This window comes from Cavia porcellus, unplaced genomic scaffold (assembly GCF_034190915.1).
Source record: "Cavia porcellus strain 051 isolate PalLab524CR breed Dunkin Hartley unplaced genomic scaffold, mCavPor4.1 scaffold_29, whole genome shotgun sequence".
Classification (NCBI taxonomy): Eukaryota; Metazoa; Chordata; class Mammalia; order Rodentia; family Caviidae; genus Cavia; species Cavia porcellus.
The window spans coordinates 4,163,419-4,176,660 of NW_026947512.1; the positions used below are offsets into that span (position 1 = coordinate 4,163,419).

Below are 13,242 nucleotides of genomic sequence, written 5' to 3' on the forward strand. Positions count from 1 at the left end.
ACCATCATCTTTGATGATTTATAATTGGATCTTATTCTTGTGATAGTTGCCTATGGTTTTTTAGGAGAAGGAAAAGATAACAGTTATTACCTCTTGACCATATCTCCATGGCAAACAAAGTTTGATTCGTTTTTGGCTAATGTGCCTTGCATCAGAAAATTGTCAGATTTTGCTTCAAATCTATCCTTAAATTTAGATACTTGCCTTCTTTAGGTGCTCTCTCGCAATATTTTTTGTAGTCATCACTGATCTTCTCTATGGCCAACTTTGGATTCTTTAAGCAGAGTTCTTCAAAGGTCATTTTGTTGATATCTGTGAAGTAAGTAGACACAGAGATGAATCTGGTTGTCCACTTTAGGTTCAAAGATTCACTGACTTATCTTGAAGGTGCTGACTTAGGCCAGACAATAGAGTTTTAATGGAATGCATACACATTCTTTATACAAGACTTCAAAGCCAAATTAGAAGCATGAAATATATCCTCACTTCTGCAGCAGAATGTGAAGATTCTGCTTTTCTCTGGGAAGCCTGATCTGTGGTGATTTTCTGCCTGAAGGGTGCCAGTGTCTTGAGATAAGATGTTGAAAGAGCTACTAATTGCTAATGCATGTACAAGATTAACTCATTCAAATGACTTGTGGTACCTTCAAAATAACCATCTTTTGTAAAGAGGAGTTGAAAATGAATATTGAATATCCTGCAAGTACTTCAAACATTAGATGTACTTAAGGATAATGCATGTGAATATGCTAATGCCTTTCTGATTTTTGGCTTTGACCCTGGGGAAATTAATTTCAGATTTGATAACTCATACATCTGAATACCATCAACAATTACAAATAATTGTTCTTTGAGGATGGATTATTTTTCCTAGAAACAACCAAAGTGATTTCTAGTTCTGTGTGGTGAATTGACAGGAAATATCTTTTTCTATCAAAATGTTGTGGGCCGATAAGGCTGAGCTAGCAAGAGAAGGTTTAGTGATGTTCCGGGCAACGGATGAAGAAAAATGAAAATACTCATTTGTGCTGCACTGTGGTGCTCAGAGTACATCTAATGCACAGAACTCTCCTGTTCCTCTCTGTATACTCAGTACATTACTTTCAAGACAATTTTTGGTGTCTAGAAGGAATCCTGGAGTATAGATCCATAGATATCAGTTATTCTTATTTAGCACCATTGTTACCATCATTGTTTTGTTTAAATCTAAAATGTTCTATTAAAGTCTCTTGTGTTTTACAAGGTGACTGGGGGCCAGGGATTTAGCTCTGCATAAGTGCGAGGTTGCAAGTTCAATCCCTGGTACCCCCACTAAAAAAAGGTGATTGGACCTTGTGGGGATGATACTCATCAGTGGTAAACCATTGACTCCCTGGCTGCTCCTCTTTCTCTGGTTGCCATGGGTTGGGTAGTTTTCCTCCGCCATCCCCCTGTGCAGAGCTGTTTCTGCTTTGGAACCAACCATGGACTGAATCCTCCTAAATGTGAGCCAAAATAAATCTCTCCTCTTTTAAATTGTGGGTGTTAGTATTTTGTTCCAGAGATGGGGAAGTTTTAGTCACCAGCATCACCTGCCAGGAGGATGACTAGGAGATTCCAGCTGCAGGTGTTAAGAGCAGCAGGTGACTTTGCCATGGATCTGGGTTGGAAGTGCTGAATCAATCCCTTCCTTCCCCAGAGCAGCCTTGGGGAAGTTTTTTCAACCTTCTGGTTTCCAGTGGCTCCATTAAAAAAAGAGTATTCATATTCACAGCTCTGATGCTCTGTCAGTTTACAGTGCAGCTTGAAGTTAGGCATCAGTTTTTAAATTTTTTCATTTTATTTTATCTATTTTATATTTTGGTACAGAGTTTAACGATCTATGCTTCCTAGACAGGCACTTACATTGCTGAGCTAAATCCCCAACCATAAGCATCAGTTTGTCTGGGAGTCAAGGCCCCACCTTGGGCAAATGTAAATGAGGCCCTTTATCAGGCCAGGCTTGTGCTCCTCTAGCTGTGGTGGAGAAATAATGTGTGTGTGGAGGAGGAAAGGAGAGGAGGGTAGTCAGTGGAGGATGGTTCTCACTCCTGGCCATCCCTGATAATCCATAGCCACCAAAGTAATGCCACACGCACAGCATGCGTGTGGCAAAATTCACCAGCCTGCCCTTCCTTCTTCCGTCCTTCCTTCCATGGTCTTTGATTTTTCTTTTTTCTTTTTCTTTCTCTCTTGTTTTCTTTTTCCTTCCTTCCTTCCCTCTTCTTTCTTCTTTCTTCCTTCCTTCCTTCCTTTCTTTTCTTTTCTTTCTTTCTCTTCCTCCCTTCCTTCCCTCTTTTCTCTCTCTCTCTCTAATTTTTGTATGATTCTTGGGAGAAGCCCTAGAATATTAAGGTTTTAGAGAAAAGGTGGAACCTCTCAGATTAAAAAAATAAAGAAAGAAAAATCCTCTTCATGTTCAATTTAAATAACTCAAACCCAAGCATGGGTTTGAGTCACATGAACACCTTGCTTTGTACATGCACATTAAAGTCTTTAAAAAGAATTGGATGCTACATTTTTGATAATCTAACAAGTACCATTTAGTGAGCATCTGTTTGCTGTGTAAATGCCTCTGATCTTCTTAGTGAGCCTACAACCCACAAGCCATTGTCTCCATAATGCAGACTAGGAAATGAACACCAGAGAGATGAAGGAACTTGCTCCCAGAGTGAGTGAGCGGGGTTTTTGAAGCTTTTGTTGTTATCTAATTTACCATTGTTTTTCAAAGTATGGATCATGACTCACTGGCAAAAGATAAACTGAATAAACTGAGTCACTGTTCACTCTTACAATGTAAGATGAAAAGAACACAGAATATTAGAGCACATTATCTTATGTAATAAGGGCAAGTATTAGTTTAGCACGCATGTGCATATATATACACATAAATTTAAGGAATCATGAGGTCAAATGTATTTAGTGTGGATTGGAACTAAATACTGTAGTTCTTCAACTACCTTAACACAAATGATGAAATAATAAAATGTATTTCAATTTAAATAATAATGGTAAAAATTTATTGGACTCTTACTATTGCCAAATATTGTGGTAAAAGCTTTCACAGGTGATTTTGGGTTACTTTTACAACAAGGCTATTATTACCCCCATTTTACAGGTGAGGCTTACACAGTGATTAAATATCTTGTCCAAGCATACACCTTCAAGAGTAGAGGTGGGATATAACTCCTGCCCTCAGGACAAAACAGCTTTGTATTCCTAACTCCCTTTTCTCCACTTCTAGGTGGGCCGGTTTTATGTTAGGGAAAGAAGGTGGCCGTTAAAAATATTTCACAGAAATGCCCTTGGGCCAGACTCTGAAAGAGGTGTCGTGAGTGAAATATCAGATGCACAAAATGCAGTGTTCATTGTTGACTGACAATGTTTTGGTGAGCAAGAATCTGCCCAAATTTGGGTGCCCTGACTTCCTCAAAGCTGGTAACATCCAGGAGGTGCTTCCAGCAGCCTTTCTGGGTTCAAATCTTGACTTTGCCATTTACAGTGTAACCCTGGGGAGTCATATCTTCTCTGTAGCTCAGTTACTATCTACTCTGTACCTCATAGGTTAAGGTTTGAAGGCTTGAAGATCAAATGAAGATATCTCTGTGTTGCACAGTGCTGATGAAGAGTAATTTCTAAATGTTGATTTATATTTCCTAGTCACCTTTGTGTTAGAGTCGAAAAATTAGTGACCATTCTTACCTTCCAAGAACACTGGAGATGTTAGCTCTACCTGGAGAGATCCACCCTGTCTCAGGTTCTCAGTAGCTATCTTTTCCCACTGGATACACTCCATTTCCTCCATGTTAGCCAAAGCCTGGCTTAACTTCAGCGATTCCTGAATCCTCTTACAAATAAGAATGTTGTATTTTTTGTCTGTAGATTCTTTTTTGTGCCTCCGGCTTTTGAGGAACTGTGTCTGAGTCTAAGAGAAGAGTGTGGGAATAGACAGTGTTTGCTATAGGGATCCAGCCAGAGATGAGTTTCACAATAACTCAGTCCTCTGTACCTCTCTTTTGTGTAGATTTAGGCTGATTTTCTCAATTGTTAAGTTACATTGCTCCTTTACAAACTCTACTCCTTACCTCACTGTCTAACCAAACCCATTCTTCTAAGGCTGGATTTCCACATGAATGTGATTTTTTTCAAAGTCAGTTTATGCACTGAGTCTTTTCCCTAACAGATTTATCTTTAGCACACCAGGTACCAAGCTAATCTCCAGTTTTCTCTAGGAAAATTCATGATTTCATTTACACCAGCAAGCATGCCTTCTAAAATAGCAGTACTCTCTCTTCTCCCCTAGAGTCTCTGACCCCTCTCCAGCCCAAAGTCTCTCCTACTGTAAAAACGAGAAACCAGTAGTCCTCTTCATCCAGGAATTTATCGTACCAGGGGCTGAGCATCTGCAATCCAAACACAACACAAATATCATGAGGCTGGTGCTCAGCCTGCTCCATCTCTCAGCCCGCATCCCTCTTGGAACAGAGTAGGCTGAAGCTCTGGTTTCTTTAAATTGGAGATCTAATGGAACCACAAACATGAGCTATGACCATCCGTTGGCACTCTACTATTTTCTGGAGATAGCCACTCACACAGCCTTTCTCTAAGTTTCAGACAACAGTAATATATTATACTATATTATGTTATATTATATATGAAAATATATATGTATGTATGTAAATATACAAAATTCACAATATAATAATATTATATATATATATATATATAGTACCAAAAATAGGCTCAGGGCCCTGTGCTTTACCAGGCAGGTGATTATAACACTGAGCCATATCACTATCCATATATATATATATATATATATATATATATATATATATATATTAAAATATACAAAAATAACTTACAGAACAGTTACATAACCTCTGCCTACTACTTTGTTCCTTTCCAAAGTATGGTCTTATTTGATTCTCATAATAGCTCTGAAAATAAAGCAACACCTTTTGGTGCATCCCCCAAAACCTACTACTGGAAAGTCCTACCCATTTGTGAATAATATTTCATTATAGAAAAATGAACAAAGCTAGTGTTTATCTACATTTATTTATTCATACTCTCATTATGAGTATTTTCATTTTCTTTCATTTATCTACTTGACAAACATTTTCTGATTATTACTATACTTATATACTTACTACATTTACTTATTACTACTATAGTAGTATTTGTGTGGTGTGTCAGCACTATACAAATTGTTGGGCACTAAAGATCAGTATGCTATAAGCCTTATTATACTAAAAAGCTCTAAAAATCTACTGAAGGGTGAGAAAATTTATAACACATGCTATAGCACACCCCACATAAAGAACAAAGTTCTCTAAAAACATAGAAATGGGAACAACTGTTTCTGAGCAAATCCAGGGAGAATTCATACAGGTAAAGAGATCTAAACTATAATGCGAACCTGGCAGGATAAGTAGGAGCTTACAGAAGGAAGTGGAGTAAACAATGTTTCAGGTAGTGGGCAGAGCTCAGGCAAAGCAAGGTATTGAAATCTACTAATATTATACTACTTTCTATTTTTCCCTTCAGATTGTCAATGTTTACTTTATATATTAGGCAATTTGGTGCAGGGAGCATATGAATTTATAACATTGTATCTTCCTTTTGAATTGACTTTTAAAATTTTATATTAAAATTTTGTTTATTTGTGAATAGTTTGTGATTTAAAATCTATTTTGTCTGAAGTAAAGGTAGCACCTCTGCTTTTCAAAAAAATTGCTTTTGGTAACTTGGTGACAGAGATTCCATCACTAAAAATGGTGAAGGCAGAGGATATAGCTTAATGCAAAGATACTTAGCTCAATCCCTAGTACCACAAAGGGTGGGGGTGGGGGGAGATTGAGGATTTTCAGGAGATATCTTTGTAAACCCTTTACTTTCAGCATCTGTGTGTATGTTCTTAAGTATAGAATACTGTAGACAGTACATAGTTTCATGCTGTTTCTTAAATCTACTAACCCTTTCTGCATCTTTTGATTTGGGAACTCAGGACATTTATATGTAAGTTACTTATAGTTAAGGACTAGGTATTATAATTTTGTTAATTGCTTTTCATCTTTTTTATAGTTCTCTTCTTTTTCTCTTTTTGTTGTTTGATTTCTTGATGTACTTTAATTCTTTCTCTTTGCCTTTGTGTGCCTACTGTATGTGTTATTGTGGCTGCCATAAAACTCACAATAAACACCCCATACTAATAAATCTGTTTTAAACTGATGACAACTTAGCTTCAGTCACATAAAAACTCTATGCTTTATTCCCAATACACACATACAGTTTATGTAATTGATGTAAGACTTCTTCTATATTGTTTCCATTAACCAACTCAATAATTGTAGTTATCCTTACGAATTTTAGCTTATATATTGGCATTAAAAGGGATTTATATCCCTTTGTTTCAGTGTTATAATACTGTCCTTATATTTATGGTTAGTGGAGAAATTTTCTATTTTCATATATTTTAATATTGTTTAGCATCTTTTCACTTCAATTTCAATCTTCATATTCAAATTTCATATTTCAAATTCAGTATTCAATATTTTTTAGCGTCTTTTCTTTTCAATATGAATTACTTTCAGTACTTCTCATAAGGCAAGTCTAGTAATGACAAACTCCTTCAGTTTTTATCCATGAAAATTTTCAACATTTCTTTAATCTAAATCTTAACTTTGCAGATAAAATATCCTTGGTTGAAAGTTTTCTTTTTTAGTATGTGAATATATGTTCTAGTTTTTCTGGTAACCAAAATTTCTGCTGAGAAATCCTGTCATTTCCTTAAGTGTAATATGTTACTTTTCCTTTGCTGCTTTACAAATTTTTTCTTCACTTTGACTTTTGGCAATTTAATTATAGTTTGTCTTGGTGTAAACCTCTTTGGTGTTAAATTGTTTTAGGGTTTTTGATATGAATTTTCATTTATCTGCCTAGATTTAGAAAGTTTTCATCCATTATGTCTTTAAAGAAACTTTCCTTACTTTTCTCTTTCTTCTTTAGCGAATTTTCATAAACGTGTATCTTTGTTCACTTGATAGTGTCCCAAAAGTCAAGCAGGCTTTCTTCACTCTTTCTTACACTCACCAGATAATTTTAAATTCCTGTATTCACTAATTCTTCTGCTTGATCAAATCTGCTACTGAAATTTGTTGAATTTTTTCAGTTCAGCAACTATATTTTTCATCTCCAGAATTTCTATTTGGTTCTTTTAAAGGTTTTTATTTCTTTTTATTATTATTATTATTATTATTATTATTATTATTATTATTATTTTAGAGAGAATAAAACAAAAGGGAACAGAACAAAACAAATCAGAACAAGGCAAGCCACACAGCACTTCACACAAGGCAACCAGACATCAACAGTAGCTATCATAATGTCTCTTTTCTTTGACATGGTTGAGCATACCTTCACACACAATAATATAAAACAGCAAAATAGTATAAAACCATTCAAAAGAAAAAAAGCATTACAGGACTTCAAAACCAAATAATAGGAAATAAACAATGGCTACTATAATATCTTGTTTTCCTCAAAAAACTTGTTTATAACATCTCACATGATAGAATCAAATAAAACACAACAGGATAGAACCAATCAAAACAGAAGAACAAAAGCATAGTCAGACTTCAAAAAAAGATGACAGTAAATCAGCAATGGCTGCCATATTGTCTTGTTTTCTTAAAAATAGCTGTTCATACCATCACACATAATAAAATCAAACAAAACATAATAAAGTAATCAAACCTATGAATGAAAGCATTGTAAGACTTCAAAGCAGTTAACAGGAAACCATGAATATCATAAAATATTTCATTATATTCAAAATAGCTGCCCCTACCATCTGACAGCATAAAATCTAACAAAACAAGACAGAACAAAGCCAAACCTAACAAAATTGTGTAAACAATACAAGAATTCAAGATAAGACAATAAGACATTGACAGTAGTTTCCACCTTTCCCTCCCAGGTATTTCCTCCCCTTTGCTCTTACATTAACTGTTTTGCTTTTGGATCCCCTTAACTCCTTCTGTTTCTTATGCTAGGGCTCACGTGTATGAGTTCAAACTGTTTCAGCCATGAACATGATCTCCAGTTGCATCCATTTACCTACAGAAGCATTGAGATTATTCTACTTTATAGCTGGGTAGCTTTCCACTGCATGAAAATACCATATCTTTCTTATCCATTCTGCACTCGATGGGCAAGTTACTCTTGTTTTATTTTTTGGAACAATTGTTTTCTCTCCTTTGATTTTCAGTCTATGAATTTCCTTTCTAGTTAAACGTGTTTCTTGTGTACATTGTATCGATGGATCTTGTTTCTTGATCCACTCTCCCCTTGTTTCTCTTTATTGCTGACCTGAGGCCATCTACATTAATGGTTATAACCAGCATACATTGGTTTGTCTCTGCCCTGCTGTCCTCCTGTTGTTGGCCCTTCACTTTTCCCCTTCATTCAATTGCCTGTCTTGTTTGGTGATCTTCCTCTGCTGCTGATCCTGGAACCATGGTCAGCTCTCTCTCTCTCTAGAATATTCTTTAGCACTCTCAGTAGGGTTGGTTTGGTAGTTGTGAATTCTTTTAGTTGTTCTTTATTATGGAAGTATGTTATTTTTCCATCAGTTTTGAAAGATAGTTTTGCAGGGTAGATCAATCTGGGTTGGAAGTTGTTTTCTTTCAGGGTTTGAAACCCTTCAAACTCTTCTTGACTGATGATTTGTGTTGGTAAATCTGCTGTGATTCTGATTGTTTTTCCTTTATAGGTGACCCATTTCTTTTCTCTAACAGATTTAATATTCTACTCTTGGGCTGAATTTCTGGGATCTTGATTTTTATATGTCTGGGTGTAGATTTACTTTGGTTATGGCTAATTGGAGTCCTATATGCCTCACTTATCTGCAGGCCAGAACCATTTCCCATGTTTGGGAAGTTTTCTTCTATTATGTCTGTGAATGTCCTTTTAATTTCATTTATTTGACCCCTGTTTCTTCCTTGCTACCTATCACTCTTAAATTATGCTTCTTTGCTTCATCTTACAGCCTTTGAGTTGTTATTTCCTGATTCTGTGTTATTTTTAAGAGATATTTCCTTTCATGGTCACTAGTTGCAATCCTATCCTCAAGACTTGAAAGTCTGTTAGTCTCTTTCAAGAGGTTTTGCCAGTTTTTGATTGAAATTTTAGTTTTCTGCATCTCTCTTTGGATATGTTTCATGCGTTGTAATTCCTTTCTACATTCATTCAAGGTTTCCATCATTTACCTATGCTCCTCTTTATTGTCTTCCTCTTCTTTAGACCTGCTGAACAATTCTTTCGGTATGCTTGTGATTTCTTCTTTTTTTTTCTTTCCTGCTTAAATACTTTTTAAATTTTTATTTAAAGAAAGACTAAACATAAAGAAAATAGGTAGGAATAATACATATGTTCAGAGAAAAAAATAAACAGTAAGAAATCACTAGTTGAGGTTACATATTGTTATTTTACAAGTAGTTGTTCAAGGTACAAAAATGGAACATGTAAAGTGGGAATTCAAACAGCGAGACTGCAAACAGTTCTGTTCAACTCTCAAAAAAAAAAAACTTAGTAACATGGTTGTCAATCCTATACACTTAAACATGCATGCAGTTATCCATATCTTCATTTATGTTTAGATTAAACGAACTAAAGCAGGTTAAAATCATTCTGAACAAAGAATGGATTTCACATCATGATCCTCTGTGATCAGCACTGGGTAACGTAGTGTCTTTTTTAAAAATTTAATTTAAAGAAAGACTAAACCAAACAGAAAACAGGTAGAAATAATACATAATTTCGAAGAAAAAAATAAACAGTAAGAAATCACTAGTTGATGATTACAGATTGTCCTCTTATAAATAGTTATTCAAGATACTAAAGGGGAGCTTATAAAGTGGGGATTCAAACAGTGAGACTGCAACCAGTTCTGTTCAACTACCCACTAAAAACTTAGAAATATGGTTATCAATCCTATACACTTAAATATACATGCAGTTATCCATATCTCCAATTATGTTGAGATTGAACAAATGCAAGCAGGCTAATATCACTCTGAACAAAGAATAATACTATTGCTGGATTTCACATTATGACACTCCAGGATAAGCACTGGGTATTTTAGTGTCTCTTTTTCTTCAAAGTATCTGTTCATTTCATCATGTGTCATAAAATCAGTTCTCATAAACTGTTTAGAGATTCTACACATGCATGAGTCTTAATATGTATTTCTATCCTTTCTATATTAGAGGGAGAAACAAAATAAAGCAAGACAAAGCAAAACATATTCCTATAAACACATGAAATGAAAAAGACATATAAGACCATTGTACAAAGAGTTCTACCATGGTACCTGTGTGGTCTCTTGTTATCTCCAGTAGAATTGGCTATATCATCAGACATAGTATAATTGAATATATCAGTGTATGACAGCATTAATAAAAACACAAATTTGTATATAGTGTAGAACTTCAAAAACTGGCAGTTATCAAATCAGAATGTGTTATCGAAGAGTCTTGTCATCTTCAGTGTAGTTGCCAATATTCTCAGACTTGATATTATCAATCATATCAGTTTTGAATAAAATATTCTCTGCCTCATTTCTGTTATGCTCTTTTTTTTTGCCATCAGTTGTCTGCTTATCTTCTTCATTCTGTTTTCTGCTCCATGCATTGAGGCCTCTCTGCCACTGTTCCTGGACTCCTAGTACTTTTCTCTCTCTTTAGAATGCCCTGGAGTATTCTCTGTAGAGTTGGATTGGTGGTTGTGAATTTCACAAGTTCCTCTTTGTCTTGGAAGCATCTTGTTTCTCCATTAATTTCTAGAGATAGTTTAGCAGGGTATATCAATCTGGGATGGAGGTTATTTTCTTTCAGGGCTTGGAATATTTTGCTCCAAGCTCTTCTTGACTTAATGGTTTGTGTTGAGAAGTTTGCTGTGATTCTAATGGGCCTTCCTCTATAGGCTGTCTGTTTCTTGTCTCTAACAGCTTTTAATATTCTGTTCTTATATTGAATTTCTGGGATCTTGATTATTATATGCCTGGGTGTAGCTCTGTTTTGGTTGTAGGTGGTTGGAGTTCTGTATGCCTCATATATCAGAATATCATTTCCTTTTCCTATGTTTGGGAAGTTTTCCTTAATTATTTCTGTGAATAACCTTTGTAGTTCCTTTGTTTGTACTCCAGCTTCTTCATTCACATTCTTTATTCTCAAGTTATAGATCTTTTTGCCATCTTCTAGCCTTTGTATTGTTACTGCTTATTTCCTTGTTACTTTTAAAAAAGTTTTCCCTTTCATATTCCCACATTGCAAAATTGTCCTCCAGTTTGGATAATATATCCTTACTTTCTTTCAAGCTGATTTGCCATCTTTCCATAGAGTTTTTAATTTCCTGGTGATCTCTTTGAATCTGCTTAATGTATTCTATATTTTTTATATTTTTCATCAAATGGTTCTCTCCTTTGGTTTGAGTTCCTCCCTTCTCCCATCTGTGTCTGCTTGAGCGGTGCTTAGTATATCTTTTATTAATCTTATATCTTGCTTTATTTGGCTAAATATTTCACTTTTGAACTCGTCTATGAAGTCCTGAATATATCTCTATGTCCACTAGTGCCGTGTCTGATATTGCATGCTTGCTGTCCTCATTCTCCTTTGTATTTACCTGTCCTGTGTTCATGTCCCGAGGATTGGGACCTGGGGACTTTTTGTTGTTGCTTCCTCTTCCCATCTTTTTTGCTTCTTCCAGGAGGCCCCAGTTTCTTTTTTTGTTGGTTACAATTCTTCTGAAGTGCGCTGGCTAGATGACCCTTCACACTGCTGTGTGCTGGTGAGTTGCAGACAGGGACAGCGTATGCTGGCCCCTCCCCTCCGGATCAGTCAAGCTGCTGTGGCCTGCACTGTATCACTTTGCGCTGCCTTCCGTCTAGGTGGTCCAGCTGTGATTTCTCTTTTACCTGAGGTATTATTTCTGATTTGACTCCTTTTATAATCTCATGAAGTTGTTTCCTTACTTCAGTTGCTATCCTCTCAGAGATTTCAGGTGTGTGACTTCTATTTTCTTCCATGACTGTATCTCCCAGATTTATTCTGTGTGGGTTAGAGGTCTGAGTTTTCCTTTTGCTCCTTCATCTTGACATTCTCCTGGGTTCTTCCCAACAAGCTGGTTGTGGGGCCCCGGGAACTTCCCAGGTTGGCTGCCCGTAAGCAGTGTAGGGGGATGGGACAGGCACCTGGGTTCCTCTAATTTCAAATTTACAGGGAGGTAGTAGGGTGTGAGATAGGTTTCTCCAGAGCTATGCAGCTACACTGTGGCTTTGCTGATGATCAGGGGTACATGTGGGTTGGGCTGTTTCTCTCAGCCTGTGTGTCGACACTCGGACTCCCACAATGGTGGCAGACACATAGGAGTGTGTTTTTCTGATTCTGCTTTTGGGTGCTGGCTGCCTGAGGGAACCAGGGGCCTCCAGTGGTGGCCTATGATGCACAGGGCTTACCTGGCTGTGTGTCCCTGCTCCTGCTGGCTGCCTGTGCGAGGAAGCCTCCTAGTGGCAGCTCCCTGAAGGTGAAGGTGGATCTGCTGGTTCTCTGCCCACACTGGCCGCCTGTAGGATGTGTCCTTTTGGTGGCAGCACACAGCAGGCAGAGTTGGATCTATCTGTCTCTTTTGGCCAGGCCAGTGCTGGGCATGTGGAGCAAAGGGCCTTCCCATGGTGGTGCCAGGCAGGGAGAGGCAAGTCTTCTGGTTTTCTCTGCCCGTGCTGAGCACACAGAGAAAAGGGAGGTTTTTTTTTCTTTATGGAGCTTTACGTTTTCTTTATATATTATTTTCATGATGTTGTTGAGCTGTTTGTCTTTGTTCTCTTGTAAGTCATTGTGTTTCTTTAAAATGATTTTTTTGGAGTTCTTTGTCAAGCAAGCAGTCTGTGGATCTCCATTTGGTTAGGATCAGTAGCTGGAACTTTGTTAATCTTCTCTGGTGGTGTCACATGTAGTTGATTATTTGTAATCATTATCAAACCTCCAAATGCATCCATAAAAGGAAATTTCTGAGTTTTCATTCATCAAGAGCTATGGCTGCTAATCTACTGGACTGATCTGGTCTAACACTACCTGATGTATGACCCTAGACAATTAAAATGCGTTGAAAATCATTGAGGACTTGGAGCTAAGAACTATGATCCTGGCACATCTACTGACTACA

General features: G+C 36.7%; 1 protein-coding gene across 1 annotated transcript in view; it reads right to left on the bottom strand.

The window, feature by feature from the left end:
- Rgsl1 (regulator of G protein signaling like 1) overlaps window positions 1–13,242 on the bottom strand; it is a 70,104-nt gene that overhangs the window by 38,257 nt on the left and 18,605 nt on the right. The window contains 3 exon segments of the mRNA XM_063239691.1: window positions 205–312; window positions 3,721–3,943; window positions 4,359–4,421. Coding sequence (XP_063095761.1) covers window positions 205–312; window positions 3,721–3,943; window positions 4,359–4,421 — 394 coding nt within the window.